The following is a 26,659-nucleotide window of genomic DNA, read 5'->3' as shown; positions in this document are numbered from 1 at the left end:
CAATCCTTATTTCATCCAATTATTGTATGCAATTCTGGTCGCCCCCATTACAGGAAGGATGTGGAGGCTTTGGAGAGGGTGCAGAAGAGGTTCATCAGGATGCTGCCTGGATTAGAAGGTATGAGCTATAAGGAGAGGTTGGACAAACTTTGATTCTTTCCTCTGGACTGTCAGAACTGAAGAGAGACTGGATTGATGTTTATAAAATTATGAGAGGTAATAGATAGGGTAGGCAGTCAGAACCTGTTTCCCAGGGTAGAAGTGTGGAATACTAGAGAACATGCACTTAAGGTGAGAAGGGGTAGGTTTTCATACTGCACAGAGTGTGGTAGGTGCCTGGAAATGCACTGCTAGAGATAGTGGTGGAAGCATGTACAATACTGGTGTTTAAGAAACTGTTAGACAGATACATGAATATGCAGAAAATGGAGGGATATGGATCAAAGTCAAATTTATTGTCATATGCACACGTGTGCACAGGTGCAATGAAAAACTTGCTTGCAGCAGCATCACAGCTACACAGCATTATACAAGCAGCATAAGAAAAACATAAATTAAACATAGAACAATTACAGCACAATTCAGGCCCTTCGGCCCACAAAGCTGTGCTGAACATGTCCCTACCCTAGAAATTACTAGGCTTACCCATAGCCCTCTATTTTACTCAGCTCCATGTACCGATCTAACAGTCTCTTGAAAGACCCTATCATATCCGCCTCCACCACCGTTTCCGGCAGCCCATTCCATGCACTCACCACTCTGAGTAAAAAAAAACTTACCCCTGACATCTCCTCGATATCTACTCCCCAGCACCTTAAATCTATGTCCTCTTGTGACCACCAATTCAGCCCTGGGGAAGAGCCTCTGACTATCTACCCTATCAATACCTCTCAATCAGGTCCCCCCTCATCCTCCGTCTCTCCAAGGAGAAAAGTCCGAATTCCCTCAACCCGATTTCATAAGGCGTGCTCCGCATTTCCATATAGAACAATAACACCACAGTACAGGCCTTTCGGCCCACAATGTTGTGCTGACATTTTATCCTGCTCTAAGATCTATCTAACCCTTCCCTCCCACACAGCTCCCCATTTCTCTATCATTCATGTGGCTATCTAATGTATCTGCCCCCACAACCTCTGCCGGCAGTGTGTTCCATGCATCCACCACTCTCTGTGTAAAGAAGTTACCCCTGACGTCCCCCTTTTATCTTCCTCCAATCACTTTAAAATTATGTTCCTTTGTGTTAGCCATTGTCACCCTGGGAAAAGTCTCTGACTGTCCACTCGATCTATGCCTCTTATCATCTTGTGCACCTCTATCAAATCACCTCTCATCCTCCTTCTCTCCAAAGAGAAAAGCCCGAGCTCACTCAACCTATCCTCATAAGACATGCTCTTCAATCCAGGCAGCATCCTGGTAAATCTCCTCTCTAAAGTTTCCACATCCTTCCAATAATGAGGCAACCAGAACTGAACTCAATACTCCAAGTGTGGTCTAGCCAGAGTTCTATAGAGCTGCAACATTACCTCGTGGCTCTTGAACTCAATACCCCGACTAATGAAGGCCAACACACCATATGCCTTCTTAACAACCCTACTAAACTGCGAGGCAACTATGAAGAATCTATGGATGTAGACCCCAAGATCCCTCTGTTCCTCTACACTGCTAAGAGTAAACAATTTTTACAAGAACACAACTAGAACAAAAAGGTCAATTTCAGTGCAGTGATCAAACTGTGCATGGTGTTGCAAAACTCCAGTGATTAGGGTAGTGCCCATTGTTGAAGAAGGGCCTGATCCTGTGCTGCACTGTTCCATGTTAAACGCAGTGAACCTCATTTGCACCTCCTCTATAGATAGCATACCCTTCCTTGGTTTACAAGACCAGAGCTGCACCCAGCAGAGTATGCCCTGAGATCATACAGTTGCAGTGAGACTTCCTTACTTTTGGACACAGCCTCTATAGAGCATCTTCGCAGTAACCTGCATGCTGTACAGTGCAATGTAAAATACATAACTTTTACTTACTTCCATGATCAATAAAACACAAGCCCACAGTAGAATTAAAACTCGTCCACTGAACTGCTGTGAAGTGGTTGTAGCATTCATCTGAAAGAGAGACTGAAAATACACATGTTCACTGTATTTAATACCATAAAGTACAAGGACTTTTTGCTGCTTGGCTGAGAAATGCTTGGCAAAATGCTCTAAAAACATTTGTTTTTATCTGATAATGTAGAACGTTTCTGCCAGGATGGGTAATTGTTAATTAATAATTAGTTTATTCTTGTCACATGTACCGAGACACAGAAAAAAAAGTTTTGTGTGCCATCCAGACAGATCATTTCATTCATAACTACATTGACGTAGTACAAGGGAAAACAATAACAGAATGCAGAATATGGTGTTCCAATTACAGAGAAAGTGCAGTGCAGGCAGACAATGAGGTGTAAGGGCCATGGCAAGGTAGGTTGAGAGATCAAGAGTTATCTTCATCATACAAGAGGTCCATTCAAGAGTTTTATAACAACGGGACAGAAGCTGTCCTTGAGCTTGGTGGTGTGTTTTCAAGCTTTTGTATCTTCTGCCCGATAGAATTGGGGAGAAGAGAGAATTACCAGGATGGGAGGGGGTCTTTGATTATGTTGGCTGCTTTACCAAGGTAGGAGGAAGTATGGACAGAGTCAATGGAGGAGAGGTTGGTTTCCCTGATATACTGGGCTGCATTCACAACTCTCTGCAGTTTCCTGCAGGTCTTAGGCAGAGTAGTTGTCATACCAAACTGTGGTGCATCCGGATAGGATGCTTGCTATGGTGCATCTGTAAAAATTGGTGAGAGTCATCGGAGACATGCCGAATTTCCTTAGCCTTCTGAGGAAGTATAGTTGTTGGTGTGCTTCCTTGGCCATGGCATCTATGTGGTGGGATCAGGACAAATTGTTGGTGATATTTACACCTAGGAACTTTAAGTTCTTAACCATCTCCACCTCAGCACCATTGATAGATGGTGTGCGCTTCACCCTGCTTCCTAAAATCAACGACCAGCTCTTCTGCTTTGCTGACATTGAGGGAGAGGGAGAGATCACCTCAGCATCTATTCCAACCCTCAGACCCTAATCCCAGGTCTCTTCCACCACCCAATTTGTAGATGCCAAACTCTACCTCAAACATGCCTCAGCTCCTTTGAATCGTTTGCTGTGCTCAGTATGCTCCCAATGAGATGCAGAGAGAGCGCACACTGGTAAAACTTACAACAGCACCGAAAGCCCACAACAGATGTGCAGGACTCAGAAGGCAGTGTTTTCCAGTCTTGTAGACCTCGAATGCAGACTGTCACTCCAGTGCCAGTACTGAAGGAGTAGTGCACTGTCATACAGTGATAGAGCATGGGAACAGGCCCTTCATTCCACAGAGCCTGCACCAACCTTCATTTATACTAATCCCCACATTCCATCCACCGCCCCCCCCCGGATTCTACCCCTCACCCACACACTGGGGGCAATTTACAGTGGTCAATTAACCCACCGACCTGCACATCTTTGGGATGTGGGAAGAAACCAGAGCAACCAGGGGAAACCCACACAGTCACAGGGAGAACGTGCAAACTCCACACAGACAGCACCGGGGGTGAGGATTGAACCTGGGTCTCTGACGCCATCAGGCAACAAAGGAGAGATGGGCTGTACAGGGCAATGTAATCACCCCCATTGCAGGGGAGTGCTCCTGGAGTCAATATTTACCCATCAATCAACCCCTGATCCTATCACCACTTTGCTGCTGTGCAACCTGGATGCCAGGCTTCCTACGTTACACAGGAACATAAGCATACAGGGGGAGGTCATTCAGCACCTCCAGCCTGTACTAATCATTAACTCCATATTCCACTATTTCGCAAGTTCCTTAATGTTAAAAAATTCAGCTACCTTCAGCCTTGAATACTTTCAACGTCTTACCTCAGCACCCTGGGTTAGAGAATTCCAAAGATTCGCAGCCCACTGAGGAGGCTGACTCCAACAGAAATATCTGAACTCTTTTCAGGAGACTGTTCCCCTCTCCAACACCAACTACATCAACCTTTCCCAGGATCTTAAGAGTCTTAATGAGACCACCTCTCATTCTTCAATGAATGGAGGGCAAACACTCACTCTCTTCTCACAGGGCAATCCTTCTGTTGAGTCTACACTGCACTGACTCCAGGGTATATCCTTCACTCACCATTGACACTGAGACAGTACTCCAGATGTGATCTCACCTTAGCCCTGGCCAAGATTTCCTTCCTCTTATCCTCCAGTTGCACTGAAGGCCAAAGTACCCTCCATCTTCCGACAGCTAGCTGTTCTTGCATGCTTACTTCTGATCGCTCATCTTCCAGAATCTGGCATCACTGGCAAGGCCAGCATTTATTTCCCATCCCTGTTTGCCCCTGAAAGTGGTGGTGAGTGGTCTTTCTGAACCACTGCAGTCCTTCCGGTGAAGGTGCTCCCACAGTGCTGTTGGGGAGCAAGTTCGAGGATTTGGACGCAGTGATGATGAAGGAGTGGTGATATATTTCCAAGCCGGAAATGGTGGATGAATTAGAAGGGAATCTGTGGGTGGTAGCATTGCCATGCACCTGCTGCCTTTTCCTTTCTTGGTGGTAATGATTTTGGGTTTGGGAGGTGCTGTCAGAGTAGCTTGGGTGAGTAACACCAGTTCACCTTGTGAATCAACAAGATCCCTCTGTTCACCCACGTTTACAACAAGAGCATTGACCTGCATGGGACTGGCTTGGTTGGGCAACTTGGTTGGCATGGATGAGTTGGGCCAAAGGGCCTGTTTCCATGCCGTATATCTCTACAACTTGAAAACTTAGCCCTCTCACCACTGATCTGCCAAGTATTTCAAGCATCTTCATTTCTATTACCACAAATGTCACTATTTCATAGAGTCACAGCAATCCAGCACGGATACGGGCCCTTCAGCCCAACCAGTCCATGCCGACCATGGTGCCCACCCAGCTAGTCCCAATTTCCTGTGTTCAGCTCATATCCCTCCAATGTACCTATCCAAGTGCTTCTTAAATGATACTGTTGTACCTGCCTTAATCTCTTCCTCTGGCAGCTCATTCCATATACTCACCACCCTCTGCATGAAAAATTTTCCCCTCGGGTCCCTTTTAAATCTAAAAGGTCACCCTAAACCTATGCCCCCTAGTTTTGGACTCCCCTACCCTGGGGAAAAGACTGTTACTGTCCACCTTATCTATGCCTCTCATAATTTTAAACACTTCTATAAGTGTTTAAAGTGTCTATAAGTGGCACCTCATTCTCCTGTGTTCCAAGGAATAAAGACCCAGCCTGGCCAACCTCTCCCTATGACTCAGGCCCTCGAGTCCTGGCAACATCCTTGTAAATCGTCTCTGCACTGTCCAGTTTAACCATGTCTTTTCTATAACAGGGTGACCAAAACTGTGCACAGTGCTCCAAGTGCGGCCTCACCAACGACTTGTGTAACATAATGTCCCAACTCTTATACTCAATGCCCTGACCAATAAAGGTCAGCGTGCTAAATGCCTTTTTCACCACCCTGTCCACCTCGCAGATGGTTCAACAAAATGCAAGACTCCCGTTCAGAGGAATTGCTTACCTCATGTGTGTGTGATTGGTCATAATAGATAGTGGTGAAAATGGTTATGTACAGTATGTAGAGCACGCAGCTGGCTGTGAACATGTAGACTGCAAACTTCTCCCACTTCTGTTGGAGCAGAGTGTTCAGAGGCTCCACAGACAGCAGCAGGTGGCGGTTCTAATGAAGGGGAGGGGGGAAGAAATAGTTAGAATTATCTGGGCGTGGAACTGAAGACGTCAAACCTGGGCCACTATCGAGGTGAACTAAAACAGGAAGTGATGGAAATATTCAGTGGGTCAGCCCCCCATCTGTGACAAGTGAAACAGAGTCAATGTTTGGGCTGAAGATCCTGCTTCAGAACTGGGAAGGAGACAATAGAAGCTTGTAAAGCCGCAGGGAGGGTGGGGAGAGGTGATGTCTCCGACAGGGTGAAACCGGGGTGACCGTGGGGATAAACTGTAAACATGATACCTGGTCACTGAGTGAATGGGAGCAGTGAGGTGGCTTGGTGCTGAGCTGAGATACTACAGAGGACTCTGCTATTCCGGGAGGGTTACATGGGTGGACCCAGGACATGTTGGAGCAAGCTTGCCTGGATTTTGGTGTTAAACACCACAATCTTCAGAACAGATTTCTTTTCTGTGGTATCCACTCCCGTGAGGTCATACAGCGAAGAGGAAACTGGTCCGTAAGCCCAGTCTGTGACCTTCCTGGAGAGTTTGCTGTGCTGCTTGTCTATTATCTCTCGATTGAGAATATTCCGGAATATCTGCAAAAGTAGAACATGTCAGCTATTGCAGCAGGCCAGCGAAGCCCATCTGGGTAGTGCAGAGGGAGTGCTGCACTGTCACAGGGGGGAAGTATCAAGTAAGAAGTCATTAACTGCTTCGACAGGGTTGCCACTGCAGTCAAGGTGGTGAGCCTGCACTTTCTGACACCAACTCTGCACTGTTTCCCCAGCAGAGGGCAGCCGTGCACAAAGTCACACTTCACAGAGGAGTTTCTCTGCGCTGACTCAGAGGCAACGTCAGCCGCAGCAGTGTTCAGTCACGGGTACATCTGTGTACGTGCATGTGTGCCTCTGCACTGAGTGCATGAGTGCACTTGCATGTTCCCTCATGATTCTGAATGAACATCTGTGTGTGACACCTCCATCCAGCGACCCAAACAGTCCTTTCAGGTGAGACAGAGATTCACCTGCACCTCCTGCAATATCATCTACTGCATTCAGTGCTCCGTGCGTGGCCTCCTCTACACTGCTGAGACCAAATGCAGACTAGGTGACCGTTTCGCAGAACACCTGCGCTCTGTCCGTAACCGCGATCTTTATCCCCCCCATTGCCAGTCACTTCAACTCCCCCTCCCACACTATCACTGACACGTCAGTCCTCGGCCTCCTCTGCTGCCGGGAGAATTCCAAGCGCAAACGGGAGGAAAAGCACCTTATTTTCTGTCTTGGAACCTCGCAGCCTGACGGCATCAACAGTGAGTTCTCCCACTTTAAGTAATTCCCCCCCCCCCCCCCCCCCAATCCATTCTCTTCTTCCCTTTCCTGGCCTCTCGCTCTTTTTCCTACCCCCCCTTTTTCTCTCCATACCTTTGACCCATCCCCTTCTCCCCGCACCTGCCTATCACTATCTCTTACCTGCATCTACCTATCACCACCCTGTGCCCCCCCCCCCTCCGCCACCCCTCTTTTGTCCACCTATCACTGCTCAGCATTTCCCTCCTATATATCGGGCTTCCCCTTTTCCTATCTTCAGTCCTGAAGAAGGGTCCTGACCCGAAACGTTGACCGCCTGCTTTTCTCCACAGATGCTGCCTGGCCTGCTGAGTCCCTCCAGCATCATCGAGTTTTTCATCTGTTTGTAAATCTGTGCACATCTGCAATCATGTATGTGTGTGCACACGAGTACATGTAAATTTGTCTGTGTGACGACGAGTACTTGTTTGTTACGTTGGCTGAATCTGAGCAGGAACTCAAGGGATATCTATTACTGTGGTCTCCCAGTGTGACCCAAACCTACCTTAACCCATCTCTACCCCTTAACCCAACCTGAACTCCCCAACACAGGCTCTGCAGAGTTCTGGATGAATCCTTGCCTCAAACTTGCCGAGTTTGGCCGCGAGCTGCAGTGGGGTCAGCCCTTTCACATTCCTGACTTCTTCCAGATTGCCGCCTTTGTTTTCGATCAAGATCTTGTTGTACATTTCTGTGACAAACTTGGTGTTGTCCTCAGTGTCGTCAGCTACCGTGACCAGCGCATGGAGTACAGTGTTCCCCTCGGAATCTTGTTCCCCGACCTTGGTTCCTTGGTAGGACATGAGAAGTGACACAGTCTCGGGCTGGTTGGTGCAGGCAGCCAGGGCGAGTGGTAGTTCACCTGGGGTGGGTGACAGTTAGAGGCAGTGACAGCTCCAAACCTGTCCCATTGGTCACCAGACACGGCCAACCTGAACCCAGACCTCAGCTCCCCCTCCCCACATGGGTTCCGTGTCCCTCAACCCCAACCAACCCAACAATAAATTTCCAATGGACCCCCAGCCTCAACAGGGTTTGACAGTTGTCCCAAGTTCCCGCTCCCCTGGGGGAAGAGGACGTGCTTCCTTCCATTAGCACCAAGGGCCTGGCTCCAAATCTCAGGCCCTAGGCTCTTCCGCCAGAGGGAAGAGTCTCCCCCCATCACATCCCATGGGCTGTGCAGTAGATAGAGCGGCTGCCTCACAGCTCCGGAGACCCAGGATCAAACCCGACCTCTGGCACATTCTGACTGGGTGCATCACCGCCTGGTACGGAGGCTCCAATGTGCAGGATCGCAAGAGGCTGCAGAGGGTTGTAGACTCAGCCAGCTCCATCACAGGCACAACCCTCCCCACCATCGAGGACATCTTCAAGAGGCAGTGACTCCAGAAGGCAGCATCCATCACCAAGGACCCTCACCACCTGGGACATACCCTCTTCTCGTTACTACCATCGGCGAGGAGGTACAGGAGCCTGAAGACCCACATTCAACGATTCAGGAACAGCTTCTTCCCCTCCGCCATCAGATTTCTGAACGGTCCATTAACCCATGAACTCAACCTCATTATTTCTTTTTTTTTGCACTATTTATTTTTGTAATTTATAGATTTTTGTCCTGCTCTGTACTGCTGCCACAAAACAACACATTTCACATCATATGTCAGTGATAATAAACCCGATTCTTTGCACTCTCTCACCCTGTGACTGCGTGGGTTCCCCCCACATCCCAGAGAAGGACTCTTGGGTTGATTGGCTGCTGTAAATTCCCCCTGGAGTAGGCAATTGACAGAAGAATCAAATGGGAGATGATGGGTTTGTGCGAGAGGGAATAAGCTGCAGGGGCACGGGGAGATATGGAGAGGGGGGGGAATGGGTCTGATGGGATCACTCCCCGAGGAGTCACCTCCTTCTGTGTCATTGAGGAAAAAAAGCTGACATTCAGTTTGCTGTTTAACAAACTGCTTTCTCGGGCTATTCAACAGCACCTCCCAAACCCCCGACCTCGATCTCAGGAAGAGGGCACCAGGTCAATGGGAACACCAACATCTCTTAAGTCGTACACCATCCTTACCCGGAAATCTATCAGCGTTCCTTCGTCATCACTGGGTCAAAGGGCTGGGACACCCTCCCCAACAGCAGTGTGGGGGCACCTTCAGCTACACAGGCTCACCACCCTCCTTCTCACAGACGGTCAGGGATGGGCATCGAGGGCTGCCTTCACCAGTGATCCCCTGAGGAACTGGAATGTCGTTGACTGTGGGGAACTCACCAAAGTAAAAGCCACACCGCTTTCTGCTCAGTTTGAAGAACTTTCCCGTGGCCCGTGCGTTGACGTCAGCCCCTTTCTCCAGCAGGAGGCGCACGATGTCTGGGCAGCGCCTCTCGATGGCGATGTGGAGGGCTGTTTGACCTCAGAGAGAAAACAGGACCAAACGTCTCCAGTCCCAAGTTGGCGATCGCACCTCAGAGTCACCAAAAACCCCCAACCTTCAGCTTCCTGTCCACAGACACCCCCCTCAACCAACTTCCCTTCCCACCTTAAACCATCCCTGCCTTGATAACCACTCTCCCTACCCCAAAGACTCTTCCAGCACAAGCCCCCCTCCCCATTAGCCCGACTGCTGGTCATGAGCTACCACAGGGGCCACTTCCTGGCCCCCTGCCCTTGCAAGATGTCCAGGATGACAAAGCATCTGCAACGGTGCACAGGTGAAGGGAAGGGAGGAGGCAGCTGGAACGTTAACAAAGGGGATGTGAGCTCATCTGCTTCGGTAAGAAGAGCAGGACCCTCTGAACAAGGACCCCACATCTTGGTCCAACTTGGCCGACTCCTTACCCTGAGACCGCGTCCCCTGCTCTCCAGCCTGAGGAAACAGCCCCAGCATCTACCCAGTCACCTTCCCAGCACCACATGCTACACTCTGCTCACTTGCCAGCTAACTGCCTCATGCCCAACCGAGTGGACGCCTGTCACTCTGACTCTGGTACCCATGTACCCTTCATAGGTCAGGCAGTGCCTGTGGAGAGAAACACAGGGTGGGCGGATCAGGTCGATGATCCTTTCTCAGGAAGTTAGAAGCGGAGCTGGTGTCCAGTTGCATGGATCCATCCAGGTGGATGGGACTGTGACTGACTGACTGGAGGTGGTATCTGCTGAGGGAGGGTGGGGAAGGTGTAAATCAGAGGAGACAGATTCAGCCTGAGATAGCAGAAGGAGAGAAAAGATGCTGAAAGTTCAAGGCTGGGATTCTTTGAAAATGTTGAATTCACTGTTAAGTTCTGAAGACTAATTTGCCAAATTGGAAGGTGTTCCTTAACCTTACATTGGGCTTTGTTGCAACGGTGCAAGAGGTAGAGGGCAGGGAGAACAGAGTGCGAGAGGGACAGGGAATTAAAGTGCCAGGCAACGGGAAACATTGGGTCAGCCCTGCAGACTCTTAACAACATTTACAAAGTACTTGGGCAGGTACATGGTTGGAAAAGGTTTAGAGGGATATGGGCCAAACGCAGGCAAATGGGACCAGCTTAGATGGGAATCTTGGTCAGCATTGACCAGTTGGGCCGAAGGGCCTGTTTCCATGCCGTATGACTCAGTGACTGAACTCACCCAATTTACGTCTGGTTTCTCCGGTGCAGAGGAGGCCACACTGTGGACAGCGAATGCAGTTCACTAGACTGGAAGAACTGCAAGTGAATCACTGCTTCACCTGGAAGGACAGGCTGGGACCCTAGCTGGTGGGAAGGGGAGGTGTGAAAGGGCAGGTGTTGCATCTCCTGCAGTTGTATGGGAAAGTGCCACGAGAAGGGGAGTCAATGTGGGCGGGAAAAAAAAGAGCTTTGCAGTGGCTCAGTTAGTAGTGCTGCTGCCTCCTCACAGCTCCAGTGACCAGGGTTCGATTCCGACCTCTGGCGCTGTCTGTGTGGAGTTTGCAAGTTCTCCCTGGTTTCCTCCCACATCCCGAAGACGTGCAGGTTGGTAGATTAATTAGCCACCGTAAATTGCCCCTGGTGTGTAGGTTGAGTGGTGAAATCTAGGAGTAGTTGTAGGGAGAATAAAATGGCGTTAGTGTAGGCTTAGAGCGAACGGGTGGCTGCTGGTCAGCACGGACTCAGTGGACGGAAGGGTCTGTTTCCATGCTGTATCTCTACGACCACCAGTGAACCAGGGAGTAGGAGGGAGACCAAGACGTCCCTGGTGATCAAATCTTGTTGAAGGTGGCGGAAGTCATTTTTGTTGAAGTTGAGACTGGTGGGGCGGGAGGCGAGGGGGGGGGGGGGGGGGGGGTGTCCTATCCTTGCACTGGGAGAGCGGCTGAGGCATGTATGAGACATAGAGGAGCCCTGTCATTTATGGGAAAAGGGTAACCACAAGGAAGGAAGACACCTCAGATCACTGGGGGAAGAGACACGACAGGGACGGAGTAAGTGGGAGAAGAACAGGAGGCAGGGTGGGAGGAGGGGAGGCGAGGGATATTGGTCGCTCATCCTTCCCCGAGATGGAGAAGTCAAGAAAGGGAAGAGTCAATTTCAGGCCTTGTGAAAGGGAGAGCAGGTGTGGAAACTGGCAGCAAAGCTGATGAAACTGGTTTTGTACAAATGCAGGAAGGAGGAGCAACATCATCAATGGAACAGAGAAAGAGGCGAGAAGTGGGGGGCCTGGCCTGGCCCACAAGGAGACGGGTGGGAATGGCATAGAGTCTAACAGGAAGAAACGTTCTGCGAGGCAAGAGCAGACTAAATAAATTGGCTTATTATTGTCACATGTACCGAGGTACGGTGAAAAACTGTGTTTTGCATGCCAGCCATACAGATCATTTCATTACAACGGTGCATTGAGGTCGTACAAGGAAAACAAATAACAGAACGCAGAGCAGACAATAAGGTGCAAGGCCATAATGAGGTAGATTGTGAGGTCAAGAGTCCACCTTATCATACTAGGGAACCATTCAATAGTCTTATAACAGCGGGGTAGAAGCTGTCCTTGGGCCTGGTGGTACGTGCTTTCAGGCTTTTGTATCTTCTGCCTGATGGGCGGGCGGGGGGTGGGGGGTGAAAGAGAAGAGAGAATGTCCAGGGTGATTGGGGGTCTTTGATTATGTTGGCTGCTTTACCGAGGCAGTGAGAAGTGTAGACAGAGTCCATGGAGGGGAGGCTGGTGTCTGTGATGTGCTGAGCTGTGCCCACAACTCTCCGCAGTTTCTTGCAGGTCAAGGGGAGAGCAGTTGCCGTACCAAGCTGTGATACATCCAGATAGGATGCTTTCTATGGTGCATTGATAAAAGTTGGTGAGGGTTGACGGAGACATGGCAAATTTCTTTAGCCTCCTGAGGAAGTAGAGGCACTGGGGAGCTTTCTTGGCCGGGGTGTCTATGTGGTTGGACCAGGACAGGCTATTGGTGATGTTCACTCCTAGGAACTTGAAGCTCTCAACCCTCTTGACCTCAGTATAGTCGATGTAAACAGCAGCGTGTTTAAACTGAGTCTGATGTGTGACTGAAACAACGGGTCCACCCAGACAGTCCTATCTGCAGATGCTGGGGAGTTGGTAGACCCAGGCTACGAGATCATGGACCCTGGAGGGAATGAGGCTGGTGATGGGGTGAGACACAATAGCCTGATGGTGAATGGTGGGCTCATGGTCCAGAGGGAGGTGTGAAGCCGAGAGCCGACATTTAGCCTCCCAAGTCAGAGGTCAGATCACAAGTGATAACAGATCCTCCTCGTCAGTGGGTCTGATGATGTCAGGAGTGGTCCCAAGTGAGTGGAGGCAGATCTGCAGGGCTCAGAAGGGGGAGCAAGAGCGAGTGAGGGTACTGGCAAAACTGAGATGGTCGATGTCACGTCTGCAGTCAGTGGTGACCACATCTGAGAGGGTGAAGGGCAGGAAGGGAAGGTCAGGTGCATCAGGAATTCAGGGAAACACATTCCCTTCTCACAGCAGCCAGGTTCTGCTCTTGTTATCTCAGGTTTCACTACTTTGATCTGCACTTTGGATAGGATTGGTTTAAGTGTACCGTGAAAAGCTTTTGTTTGGATGCTATCCATTCAGATCATGCCACACATAACTACATCAAGGAAGTAAAAAGAAATACAGACTGCAGAATGTAGTGTTGCAGTTACAGAGAAAGTGCAGAGCAGACAAGGGCAAGGGCCACGACGACGTAGGTTGGGACACACCAGAGCCAGCCTTCACCCTCGTCATCTGACCCTTGCTCTGCAAATGGTTTCACTGCTTAACGTTTCCCTGCTCTGATGAAAGGTCATCAACTGAAACTTCAGCTCTTTCTTCTCTCCCCACAGATGCTGTCTGACATGCTGAGTATTTCCAGCACATTTTGCTTTTATTTCAGCTTTCCAGTATCCGCAGGGTTTGGCGTTTTGTGGATACAGAGACCGAGGGAGCACACCGTGACCCGGTACAACCTCCGCCCTCCTGTCCCCCGCATTAACCGACCTCCCATCTGCACACAGCTCCAGGCCCAGGGAAATCCGAGGCTCTGGATTAACTCACCTTTATAATCTTTGTCAATATACTCAGCATTAATCAGCTGGTTTAAACAACCATTGTTCTCTGCCGCCAGAATCAGCTTCTTAACCATTTCCTGTGTGTTGCTGTTCAGGTTCAGCAAGGCTTTCATCAGGCAGGTCTTCCCCGTCTTATAGTCTGTACAAGAACAGCAGTTATTAGCCAAGGTTTCCGTTCCTTCCCCTCCCCAATATCCCCTCCTCCCCGGCTCCTCCCCGCCACCCACACTTGCCGACCCTCCATTCCTCCCTCATTCGCCTCTTCCCTCCCCTTCTCCCATTAGAGGGACAGCACTTCTGGCAGAGAAACAGACCCTTCAGCCCACCGAGTCCATGCTATCAACCACCCATTTGCACCAATCCCATTTTTAAAATTATTCTTCCCACTTTCCCATCAAACTCCCCCCAGGTTCTGCCCCTCACCCACACACTGGGGGGAATTTACAGTGGCCAATTAACCCACCAGCCCGCACATCTTTGGGATGTGGGAGGAAACCTAAGCACCCGGGGGAAACCCACGCAGTCACAGGGGGAACGTGCGTCAGGATTGAACCCGGGGCTCTGGGCTGAGGCAGCAGCACTACCCGCTGCACTCTCTTACCCACTCCACTCCCTCCATCCATCTCCACTCCCTCCAATCATTCCTCTGCCTCTTCTCCTTCCCTCAGTTACACAATCCTCCCTCCACCCACCCCCACCCATGTCTCAATTATCCCTGGAGACAACACTGCTTCTCCGATGCTGTGTGTCTGTGATGCTGCTGCAAGTGTTTTCCATTGCACCTGTGCATCTGACAATAAACTTGACTTTGATTGCAGATGCTGGAATCCAGAGCAACGCAACACTGGAGGAACTCAGCGGGTCAGCAGCCTTTGTGGTTGCATCACCGCCTGGTATGGAGGCTCCAAGCAGCTGCAGAGGGTTGTAGACTCAGCCAGCTCCATCATGGGTACGACCCTCCCCGCCATTGAGGACATCTACAAAAGAGGCAGTGCCTCAAGAAGGCGGCATCCATCACTAAGGACCCTCAATATCCGGGACATGCCCTCTTCTCGTTACTACCATCGGGGAGGAGGTACAGGAGCCTGAAGACCCACACTCAACGATTCAGGAACAGCTTCTTCCCCTCCACCATCAGATTTCTGAACAGTCCGTGAACCCAACCACATTATCTCTCTTTTGCACGACTTATTTACTTCTGTAACTTCTATTAATTTTGACTTGCACTGTACTGCTGCCGCAAAACAACAAACATCAGTGATGATAAACCTGATTCTGGAAGAGGACGGTCGACGTTGTGTTTCAGGTCCATTTCCCTTCGTAGATGCTGCCTGACCCTGAGTTCCTCCAGCCCTTTGTGTGTTGCTAACCCTCACTCCCCCTTTTCTCCCACTGTCTGCCTCTAATGCAATAACACTATGGGTTCAGTCAAGTAGCAGCCAGACCTCTGGATCATTGATCCAGAGACACAGGTTCAAATCCTGTCATGGCAGCAGGGAACTTTAGTTCAGGTAATTGAATAAATCTGCAACAAAAGCAAAGTCTCAGTGAAAACTCGCAGGTCATCGTAAAAACCTATCTGGTTCACCAATGCCTTTCAGGGGTAGGAATCTGCCACCCTTATCCCATGTGACTCCAGACCACCAATGTCAACTGCTAACTGGCCCCTCAGTCCACGGGTAGGCGATGAACACTGGTGTTGCCGAGATCCCACAATGTAAGACGTACCCGAGAACCAGGGCTCTGTGAGTTTCATCCTGGTAATCTGAATGATGCGCAGCAGGCTATTGAATTTCTCCATGTTCCCTTCAGCGACAGAACATGATAACTGGTCCCCCATGTTGTGCTTCAACCTGCAAAGTATCCAGGGGGTTGTTAGCTGGGTCTGCAGAGATTCATTCCACCTCTGAACATCAAGGCCAGAGCTGGCTCAACCCCCACACCAGCACCTTGGGATGATCCAGTGAGGCTTTCCCCCAAGGGTGGCTACTGGCCCGATACTGGGCAAGTGATGGGTCACAGGCAACTGGAATGCAAGAAGCTGCTGAGAGCGGTGGACTCAGGGGCACATCCCTCCCCACCATCGGGAGTATCTACAGGAGGCGCTGCCTCAAGGCAGCAACATCCAAAGATCCCCACCATCCGGGCCGTGCCACCTTCTCGCAGCCATCGGGCAGGAGGTACAGAAGCCTGAAGTCCCACACCACCAGGTTCAGGAACAGCTACTTCCCTTCAACCATTCGGTTCTTGAACCAACCTGCACAGCCCCAATCACTACAGTTTAGCAACACTGTGATCACTCTGCACTAAAATGAACTTTGTTTTTTCTTGTTCTATTTGTGTTCCTTCTTGTAAAAATTGTGTTTACGTTTTCCTTGTGAATGCTGCTATCTGATGCTCTGTGCCTGTGATGCCACTGCAAGGAGGTTTTACCATACGTGCATATGACAATAAACTTGATTTTGACTGACCCCGTCTCGGCACAGGACGGTTACAGCAGGGCTCCATTCCTGAGAACTGTCTGCAAGTCGGAAATGAGCAGGAAGTGTGTGGGGGAATAGGGTCACAGAAGCAGCAGTGACGGGAAAGAGCAACTGCCAGCTGACCTCAGTGAGCAAGTGAGTCTGTTCAGCTCCACCCAGTTCCACCCTCCCCCCAGGGAAATACCCCACTCCGTAATGCCCCGCTCCCACCTGGCTGAAGATCCCTGCAGCAGCTGGTAAATCCATCCCAGTGGTCTCCCATACACTTGCTCAGATGGACAGGGTGTCCACAAGTCGGGTGTGTGACTTGGGGAGAACCTGCTCCCTCCCCATTCCCTTGAAGCTTTCTGCATCTAGACGTGAGCTCCCCAAGTGATCCAGCCTCTGCTACCTTCTGCAGGAGACAAGTCTGGAGATTCAACACCCTCAAGTGCAGAAAGTTTTCCTTATCTCAGCCCTAAATCTCTTGCCCTGTAACCCAAGATGGTGACTGCCTGTCCTGGACCCCCAGTCAGGAGAAACATCTTCCTCTCACCCAGTCCCTCTCCTCTCCTCTGTCTAAGCCCTCCCCGGATTTTGTAAGTTTCCCTTTCATTGTTCCCAACGCTCGTGAATACAAACCAAACCTCTCCCCGTACGGAGTCCCACCATTCCAGGGAGCGTCCCAGGTAGGTGCCAGTCCCAGTGCAACTTGTTCCCAGCCTCCCACAGCCCAGCAGGATCACACATGCCCAGAGGGGATTGCACGCTGAAATTCTGATCCAGGGGATGGAGTAGGAATTGAACATGGAAGCTTCTGACCCAGTGGCCCCAAGGCAAGGTGGAGGAAAGTCCAGCAGTGTGGTGGTAACACTGAACTAACATTAAGGGTCCTGGGCTAATGATCCAGGGACACGAGTTCAAACCCCGGCATGGAGGCAAAGAGCCAGACAGCACAGACAAAGTCCCTTCACTTCTCCACGTCCTTGCAGAGCAAAGTTTCCAAGGCATAGAAGGGCACGGACCAAGTGCTGGCAATTTGGATTAGTAAGGATGGACACTTGATGCTCAGCATGAATATGGTGGGCTGAAGGGCCTTTTCCTGTGCTGTCTGACTCTGTCCATCTACACAGATCCCACCTACCAGCACTTGTCTTATCACCTCTGTGCATGATTCAAGTGCTCGCCTGGGTAATCATTAAATGTTGAGAGGGTGTCTGGCTCTACCACCCCCTTGACTCGATGTGACCAACATCCTTCCCTGGTCCCAACTTATGTGGATTCAGACTCACTATTGGGTTTCATTCCTCAGTGGCCTTAGAAATGGCCCAAGACACTTGTTCAGGACAGCAACGGACAGGCAACAAACGGCGGTTTTGCCACTAACACCCACATCCCAAGAGTGAGGAAACAGAACAAAGTTACTGGCCCAAGACTGGCTCTCCCTGGGAGCCTGGATCGAGGAATCGGATCACACAGGCACAGTTACCGACCTCTTCTTGCGTTTTGCTTCTGTGCTTCCATCCAGACTGTCAGGCTGCAGCAGTAAACTGAGGTTGTAATCCATCGCCCTGTGCGGGGAGAGCAGAGAGAGACTCGACACACAAAACAGGCCACGCAGTGGAGGACATGGGGCCGTGTGGGAACAGTGTGGGCAGGTACATGGGTAGGAAAGGTTTAGAGGGATATGGGCCAAATGGGACTGGCTTAGGTGGGCATCTTGGTCGGCATGGACCAGTTGGACCAAAGGGCCTGTTTCTGTGACTCCAATGGGTCAAGTGTGGCAGAGAGAAGCAGAGGCAAATAAACCCCTGGAGACCGGCGGTGCCCGAGACCTTCCAATCCATCCAGCGCCAGCTCTTTGAAGAAGCTCCATGCCCATTTTAAAAATCTCAAAACCCTTCTAAATTATAAATCCTGCTTCCATCTGGTCCAACGGGTGACCCAGTCCCCACCACTGCCTGGGAGGGTGGGGGGTGGGGGGGGAGAACCGGTTTCCTCTCCGCAACCCTTCGCTGGTGGCTTTGATGGTCTGACCTCTGGTTCATGACTCACCTGACATTGGGAAACACTTCTCTCTGCCACTGCCTCGCATTGCTCTCTAAACCTCATCGCCACTCTGATGGTTGAACCGATAAAGCCCAGCATTACTGAGGGGGGTCCCCCACCCATGGTTTAGCTCCAGAGTGATCGATGGACACTGTGCACTGGGTTCGGACAATCACTCTGATACTGTGCCATGGGATTACCAAGATGCACCGGCAGTGGAGACGACATTCCCCCTTGAGTCATACTGCACAGAAATAGGCCCTTCAGCCCAACTCATCCGTGCCAACCAAGATGCCCATCTAAGCCAGTCCCATTTGCCAATGTTTGGCCCATATCCCTCTAAACCTTACCCATCCATGGACCTGTCCAAGTGTCTTTTAAATGTTGGAATTGTACCCACGTCAACCGCTTCCTCCAACAGCTCCTGCCACATACCCAACACCCTCTGTGTGAAGTTACCCCTCAGGTCCCTTTTAAATCATTCCCCTCTTACCTTAGTCCTATGCTCTCTATAGTTTTTGATTCCCTTTCCTGGGGGAAAGAGGCAAATCCAGGATTTACTGTTTGAAAATAAAGACAGAGACGAGGCAAATTGTTTTCCCTCTCAGAGGGTGGCGAGTCTTTGGAACTCTCCTCCCTCAAAGGGCAGTGGAAGCAGAGCTGTGAATGTTCGAGACGCAGAAGGAGACCAACACTTGAGAGGCACCAGGTAGATGGGAACGTGGAGGTGAGGCGGCAGTCAGACGGGCTGTGATCTAACGAAAGGGTAAACAGCCAGCCCCCAGTCCGCTACATGAAGGGGACTATAAACCTGTATATTCAATGTGCTGTGCACATGGTGATCCAGAGAGCGGGTTCAATCTGAAACCCGGCCCCAATTCCTCAGCCACACATTCATATGCCAAATCAAACTATTCTTACCCTCACTGGCAGCAATCCAGAGATTACTACCCTTGAGTCCCGCTTTTCAGCTTCCTACTTAACTCTTCAGGACCTCATCTCTTTTTGTACCTATGTCATTGGTACCAATATGTATCACGACCTCTGGCTGTTCACCCTCCCCCTTCAGAATGCTGTGGATCTGATACAAGACGTCCCTGACCCTGGCACCCAGGAGGCAACGTACCATCCGGGAGTCTCTTTCACGTCCACAGAATCTCCTGTCTGCCCCCCTTACTATGGAAGCCCCTATCACTACCACCCTCCTCTTCTCCCCCCTTCCCTTCTGCACCACATGACCAGGCTCAGTGCCAGAGACCTGGTCACTGCAGCTTTCCCCTGGTGGGTCATCCCCCTCAACAGTATCCAAAGCAGTATACCTGTTATTGAGGGGAATGGCCACAGGGGTACTCGGCACTACCTGCCTATTCTCCTTCCTTCTCCTGACAGTCATCCAGCTACCTGCCTCCTGCAGCTTAGGAGTAACTACCTCCCTGTAGCTCTTATCTATGAACTTCTTGTTCTCCCATAGGGACTGAAGGTCATCCAGCTGCAGCTCCAGTTCCCTAACACGGTCTGTAAGGAGCTGCAACTGGATGCACCTCGTGCAGATGTAGCCATCGGGGACACTGGAGGTCTCCCAGAACTCCCACAATTCTTTTAAGAGACTGTTGGATAGGTACACGGAGCTGAGAAAATTAGAGGGCTGTGGGTAAGCCTAGTAATTTCTAGGGTAGGGACTTGTTCAGCACAGCTTTGTGGGCTGAAGGGCCTGAATTGTGCTGTAGTTTTTCTATGTTTCTATCTCACAAGATGAACACACCACTGACCCTGGAGCCATTCCCACTACTCCAGCCTGGTACTGAAGGAAAACTCAAAGAACGAAAGAAAGAAAGAAACTCAGAGACTTACCTTAGCTTCTGCCTCCTCTTGCCGAAGCCTCAAGTGCTCCACTCTAACCCTGGTCCACTCCCACAATAGCTGCTCCTCTTACACCTACCCTCTTTTTATTACTGCTGTTAATTCGCCAATCAACCAGTAACAACTTGCAAACGTGCCTCGTTTAGACTCTTGCAAGGTGAAGCTCACAGGCACAGAGACTCACCTCCTCCCAGAGCTCCCGCTCCAACTCGGGACTCTGCAAGGTGAACCTCACAAGCCCCTCGGAGTCAGGAGCTGGCTCAAGAAGACAGCAAAAACAAGACCTTAGTGCAAATAAAAAACCAAAGGCACAACGGAAGGCAGGTCGGCCCATCAGGTCAATGCTGGCTCCCAAGAAGCCAATCCCACCAGTCCCCAGCTCCCTATCTCACATTCGCACCGTCCCTTCACACCCCCGGGTGATTTACAGCGACTAATTAACCCGCTGGGATGTGGCGGGGGGGGGGGGGGGTGCGGACTCCGCACTCAGCGCCGGGGGTCGGGATCGAACCCGCAGCCGCACCGATCGGGAAAACTCCCCAATTACAGAAGCCGGGAAACGAGGAGTTTGCGCCAGGAGGAGGAACCGGGAAGCTGCCCAACTCCTGGAGGGAAGGTTTGTCGTCTCCCGGGACCTCCCAGCAGCAGACACCGAGATCCCCACCGGCAGGGCGAAGGGGAACGGGCCGGGGGCGCGATCCCCGAGGCAGACTCACTAACTGATGCAGTCACACAGTTTCAAATCTTTACCAACTTCCCTCGCTGGGTCACCGCGGGATCCAATCTACTCTCCGCAGCGGGTCCGGGACGCGTGTCTGACCGGTACCTGTGCGGGTCCCTCCCCTCCGGTTCTCACACCGTGAGGCGGAGAACGTGCGAGTGGATCCGGTGCGGCTCCGAGAGACCCGCAGTTACCGGGGAGGCTCCGATTCCCAGATCCGTGGGTCTGTGCACAGCGGCGCCGAGGGAGCGCCGCGCTGGGAGGGGCGGCGCCCAGGGATTAAGCCGTGAGCCCACCTTCTGAATTCTGAGGAAGGAGCCTCTCCTCAGCTGCTGCCGGACCTGCTGAGGTTTCCCCACATTTTCTGACTTTTATCTCATCTTCTCCCTCAGACGGAGAAAAAGGATTTTTAAAATAAAGAACAGGGGATTATCCCCGGTGCCCAGAGACAATTGCAAAAGCACCTTATCTACCTTCATCGCATTTATGTTTGTGGGATCTTACTGTGCAGAAACATGCCCTTCGGCCCACCGAGTCCGTGCTGACCATCAACACCCACTCTCACCAGTCTTACATTCACGCCATTTTATCATCCCCACATTCCCATGACCCCCCCCCCCAGGTCTCACCCCTCACCTGCACGCTGGGGGCAATTTACAGTGGGCAATCGCTGTACCAAAAGTTTGAGAGCAGGTACCACCAGGCTCAAAGATAGCTTCTACCCCCCTGTTATCAGACTCTTGAATACACTAAAAGATGAACTCTTGATCTCCCACTCTCCCTCGTCGTGGCCCTTGCACTTTATTTGTCTACCTGCACTGCACTTTCTCTGTAACTGTGACACTATATCCTTGTGCATGGTGTGGTCTGTCTGGACGGCACGCAAACAAAAGCCTTTCATTGTATCTCACCAATAAACCTACCAACGTACCCATATCTCTGGGATGTGGGGGGAAACCGGAACACCCGGGGGAAACTCACCCGGTCACAGGGAGAACATGCAAACTCCACACAGACAGCAGTGAAGGTCGGAATCGAACTGGGTCCCTGGAGCTGTGAGGCAGCGGCCCCACTAGTGCGTAAATCGTGCGTGTACCTGCACTTCGAGGAGCGTGGCATGCTTTATAAAGTGAGTTAGGATCTCACGTTATAAAATGCAGGAAACACCAGAGGACATGCTTTTAAGGTTGGGGGTGGGGATGGGGGTAAGTTTAAAGGCAACGTGAGGGACGAGTTGTTTAACGCAGAGAGTGGTGGGTGCCTAGAATGGGTGACCAGGGGAGGCAGGCAGTTTGGTGGAGTTTAAGAGGCTTTTAGACAGACACATGGATATGAAGGGGATGGAGGGGAATGGATGATACACAGGAAAGGGTCATTTAGTATAAATTGGCATCAAGATCAGGACAACATTGTGGGCCGAATGGCCTGTCCTGTACTGTACTGTTCGATGTTCGATGATATTTGAAAGTCACTCTGGAAGTACAACCCTTGCTTCAGATCAGGGTCAGAAGAATGAGTTGTACATGGACAAACGTTTGGAGTAAGGGGGAGAGACGTTAGGGGATCTGAGGGAGACCGTCACGCAGCAAGTCCCTGGGTAAAAGGGTGGTGGAAGTAGAGCCACTGACAGACGTCCAGATGAGCACTTGAATCGCCCGGAGGTATAGAAGGCTACGGGCCAAGTGCTGGAAGATGGGATTAATATAGATGGGTGCTCATTGGTCAGCATGGATGTGATGGGCTGAATGGCCTGTTTCCTGCTGTGTGATTCTATAAGGCACAGACTGAGGCCACTCAGCCCAACCAGTCCATGCTGGTTTGTCAATGAGCAAAGGGTTGTGCAGAAGAGCCTCACTCATGGTCCGGGTCTTATCTACTCGCAGGGGTCAGGGTGAGGTAGCTGCCCCTCTCTGCATGGCACGTCTCCCCACACAACCTTCCTGCAATTTCCAAATGTTACTTCAGACGTTGGTTCTGTGCAGCTTCGGACCCTGACACTGTGCACGTCAGGAAGGGTTAGAACATGGAACTGTGAAATAATTTCATGCTCAGTTCCTCTTATGTAGAGTGAAATGGGAAGGAAATGAATTTTCACAAGAAGCCTTCACATAGCACAGGGTTTGACCAGGGAGGGACAGAGGGTTAGGGAGGGAAGTCCAAAGCTCGGGACCACTGCTGACGGATCAAGTAAAATTGTGGATGGTGAAGGAGAGCTCAGAGACCTAGGAGGGTTGTCGGGGAGTGGGAGAAAGGAGGTCTCAGAGAGCGGGAGGGAGGTTCCAGAAAGTGGGGTGGAGGGTAAGGGTCCCCAGAGATGTGGAGGAAGTCCCAGAGAATGGGACGGAGGGAGGGAGGTCCCAGAGAGGGGGAGGGAGAGAGGAGGCTGCTGAGTTTGGGTGAGGCATTGCTGCACACACCATCCAATGCCTCTGGCTGTTCTCGGAAGACGAGCAATCAGCTGCATCAATCCACAGCCCCGTTCTTTGTCCCCCTGTCCTGGGGATGGCAAGGCAAGCATTTATTGCCCATCCCTACCTGCCCTTGGGTAGGTGAGGGTCAGCCACCTTCTGGAACTGTAGCAGTCCGTGTACTCGATACCACTTTCAGGTTCACGGGGTGGTTAGAAGTCAGTTCCCCACATTGCTGGGTAGTGTCAGACAGACGGGGGGGGGGGGGCACAGAGATGACAATGTGAGGTTTAGAAACATAAAATTATACAGCACGGAAACAGGCCCTTCGGCCCAACTCATCCATGCTGACCAAGGTGCTTACCTGAGCTGGCCTTATTTGCCTGTGTTTGGCCCAGATCCATTTAAACTGATGAGTCGAAGTACAGGAAGGAGATAGAGAGCTTAGTGGAATGGTGTCATGACAACAACCTTTCCCTCAATGTCAACAAAACAAAAGAGCTGGTCATTGACCAGGAAATGGGGCGGTGTACATGCACCTGTCTACGTCAATGGTGCTGAGGTCGAGAGGGTTGAGAGTTTCAAGTTCCTGGGAGTGAACATCACCAACAGCCTGTCCTGGTCAAATCACAGAGATGCCACGGCCAAGAAAGCTCACCAGCGCCTCTGCTTCCTCAGGAGGCTAAAGAAATTCGGTTTGTCCCCTTTGACTCTCACCAACTTTTACCGATGCACCATAGAAAGCATCCTATCTGGATGTATCACGGCTTGGTATGGCAACTGCTCTGCCCAGGACTGCAAGAAACTGCAGAGAGTTGTGGACACAGCCCAGCGCATCACAGACACCAGCCTCCCCTCCTTGGACTCTGTCTTTACCTCTCGTTGTTTTGGTGTAGCAGCCAGCATAATCAAAGACCCCACCCACCCAGGACATTCTCTCTCCTCTCCTCTTCCATCGGGTAGAAGATACAGGTGCCTGAGGGCACGTACCACCAGACTTAAGGACAGCTTCTACCCCACTGTGATAAGACCATTGAATGGTTCCCTTATACGATGAGATGGACTCCGACTTCATGATCTGCCTTATTGTGACCTTTCACCTTATTGCACTGCACTTTCTCTGTAGCTGTGACACTTTACTCTGTACTGTTATTGTTTTTACCTGTACTACATCAATGCACTCTGTATTAACCCAATGTAACTGCACTGTGTAATGAACTGACCTGTACGATCAGTATGCAAGACAAGTTTTTCACTGTACCTCGGTACAAGCGACAATTATAAACCAATACCTGTCCAAATGTCTTAAATATTATTACAGTACCCGTCTCTACCACTTCCTCTGGCAGCTTGTTCCATATACCCTCTGGGTGAAAATCTTTCCCCTCTCACCTATATCGGTCTTCCCCTTTTCCTATCTTCAGCCCTGAAGAAGGGTCCTGGCCCGAAATGTTGACCGCCTGCTTTTCTCCACGGATGCTGCCTGGCCTGCTGAGTTCCTCCAGCATCATCGTGTTTTTCTTCTCGATTCCAGCATCTGCAGTCCTTTGTTTCTCACCTTTATGTACTCTAGTTTTAGACTCCCCTACCCTGGGAAAAATGCTGTGACCACCTACCCTGTCTACACTGCTCATAGTTTTATAAACCTCGATAAGGTCACCCCTCAGCCTCCTTCGCTCCAGGGAGAACAGTTGCAGCCTGTCCAGTCTCTCCTCATAACTCAAGCCCTCCAGTCCCGGCAACGTCCTCGTGAATCTGTTTTGCACTCTCGCTAACATAATCCCATCCTTCCTGTAGTGTGGTGACCCGGGTGCAGTCTCACCGACAGTGTGCACAGCTGTAACATGTCCCAACTCTGTACTCAATTCATCAACTTCCTGCACTAAAGGACCCAGTGAATTTTGACAACAATCTGATATTGACACTGTTACTGATACCAGAGGGGAAATCCTGGGAAAGTGGAAGCTGTCCACCTCTCCCCACAGATGCTGCCTGACCCACTGGGTTCCTCCAGCTGCTCTAGGTTCCAACACCTGCAGTCTCTTGTGTCTGGAGTGGCTGATTGAATTCAGTCAGGGAGGCAGGTCAGAGGACGAGGTGCTGTTCCCAAGCTCACGTTGGGCATTGTCAGGGTGACTGCAGGGGACAGGGAATCAGGTGACAGCAGGGCAGAAGCTCAGGGTCACCCCCGCGGACTGAAAGCTCCGCAAAGCAGGAAAATTTTGACAGCACACAGTGATGAGCTGTGTGTAGTCTGTGCTGAAGGGGTTAACCCAGCAACCTGCTATGTAGGCTGTGATTACTGTGCTGAAGGGTTAACCCTGAGACTGCTCTACCTACTCTGCTTACTTGCCCTACAAGTTGAGGTGTCAGTCTCTTCGCTTTCCCACAGCTCGCTGGGTGTCTGTACATGTGGAATCCTGTCAAAGTACGTGTGGGATTCTGCTGCTCCAACACAACAAATTTCACGTCATAAAGCAGTGATAACAAATCTGATTCTGTCTGTAGCCACCACAGGCAACAACTTGTACTCAGTGCAGTGAAATCGCAAGACGGAGCGCAGTCCAACCATGCAGGTGTGAATCCCGAGAGTCAATATTAGAGCAGACGGTGAAAATTTGGGGAGATGATTTAGGGAAGGGAGGGAGTTGAGAGGTAGAAAGGTTTGGGCTGAGAATTCCTGCAATCTGGAACCACGGCCAGAGACCATATACTGATGGGACTGGACCAGAATTGGTGGAGAATTGTGGTTGTGGCTTGGTGACAGAAGGGTTGACCAGCAGAGAAGGGCAAGGACCATCGATCCAGGGGCAGGAGTTTGATCCCTGGCAGCTGGAGAAGTGCAATTCGGGTAACTAAATCAATCTGGAATTAAAACTAGTCTCAGCACCTGTGACCACGAGGCGGTTGGATTGTTAAAACCCACCTTGCCCTTCAGGTGAGACGGGGGAATCTGCCCTCCTTACCCAGACTGGTCTGTGCAAGACCTTGGACCAACCAATGAGGTTGTCTCTTAACTGTCCCCTCGGTATGGGGGCAAATAGGGTAATAAATGCTGGCATCACCAGCAGCATCCACATCCCCCTGAATGTTAATTAACCTTGGCAGAGATTTCAGGCTGTGGAGGGTGGTCACGGGGTGGGGAGAGGCCATGGAGAAATCCAAGTGTGAGAAGGGGAAGGTTAAACTGGAGGGAGCCAGGAGCCAGTTCCTGGCCACGGGGGGTGGGGGGGGGGGCGCGCAGCGGGGTGGTGGGCGATGGGCTCAACACATGGACAGAACCATATTTGTGTCAACATAGTTCCATGGGTCTGCTAGAGTTGATTAAGCCTTGAATAGCTGGTTAGTGACCTTTTCTCTGTCTGTCTGTCTGTCTCTCTCTCTCTCTCACACACACACAGCGGCTGTGGATTCCTGTAACAATGAGATTATTTACCATTACTCTGAGGAGTTCAGACCCATAGACAGTTTACCTTCCAGTACCTGGAAAGCAGGACTTAGTCAGA

General features: G+C 50.9%; 1 protein-coding gene across 9 annotated transcripts in view; it reads right to left on the bottom strand.

Moving 5' to 3' along the window:
• LOC127581457 (transient receptor potential cation channel subfamily V member 3-like) overlaps positions 1-24,918 on the bottom strand; it is a 38,778-nt gene extending 13,860 nt beyond the window's left edge. For 4 of the 9 annotated variants that reach the window (XM_052035890.1, XM_052035891.1, XM_052035897.1 and 1 more), the window contains exons 1-9: positions 24,546-24,918; positions 17,609-17,686; positions 15,382-15,506; positions 13,640-13,792; positions 9,398-9,538; positions 7,710-7,990; positions 6,199-6,375; positions 5,625-5,783; positions 2,028-2,120 (exon numbers count right to left, since the gene is read on the bottom strand). In XM_052035890.1, the coding sequence (XP_051891850.1) occupies positions 2,028-2,120; positions 5,625-5,783; positions 6,199-6,375; positions 7,710-7,990; positions 9,398-9,538; positions 13,640-13,792; positions 15,382-15,506; positions 17,609-17,686; positions 24,546-24,787 (1,449 nt within the window). In that variant the 5' untranslated portion in view covers positions 24,788-24,918. The other 5 variants (XM_052035895.1, XM_052035892.1, XM_052035893.1 and 2 more) reach the window with 5 other exon arrangements.
• Between the last annotated feature and the right edge of the window lie 1,741 nt (positions 24,919-26,659).

The sequence above is a fragment of the Pristis pectinata genome, chromosome 21 (genome assembly GCF_009764475.1).
Source record: "Pristis pectinata isolate sPriPec2 chromosome 21, sPriPec2.1.pri, whole genome shotgun sequence".
NCBI classification, from domain to species: Eukaryota; Metazoa; Chordata; class Chondrichthyes; order Rhinopristiformes; family Pristidae; genus Pristis; species Pristis pectinata.
This window is presented reverse-complemented; position numbering and strand designations above follow the sequence as displayed.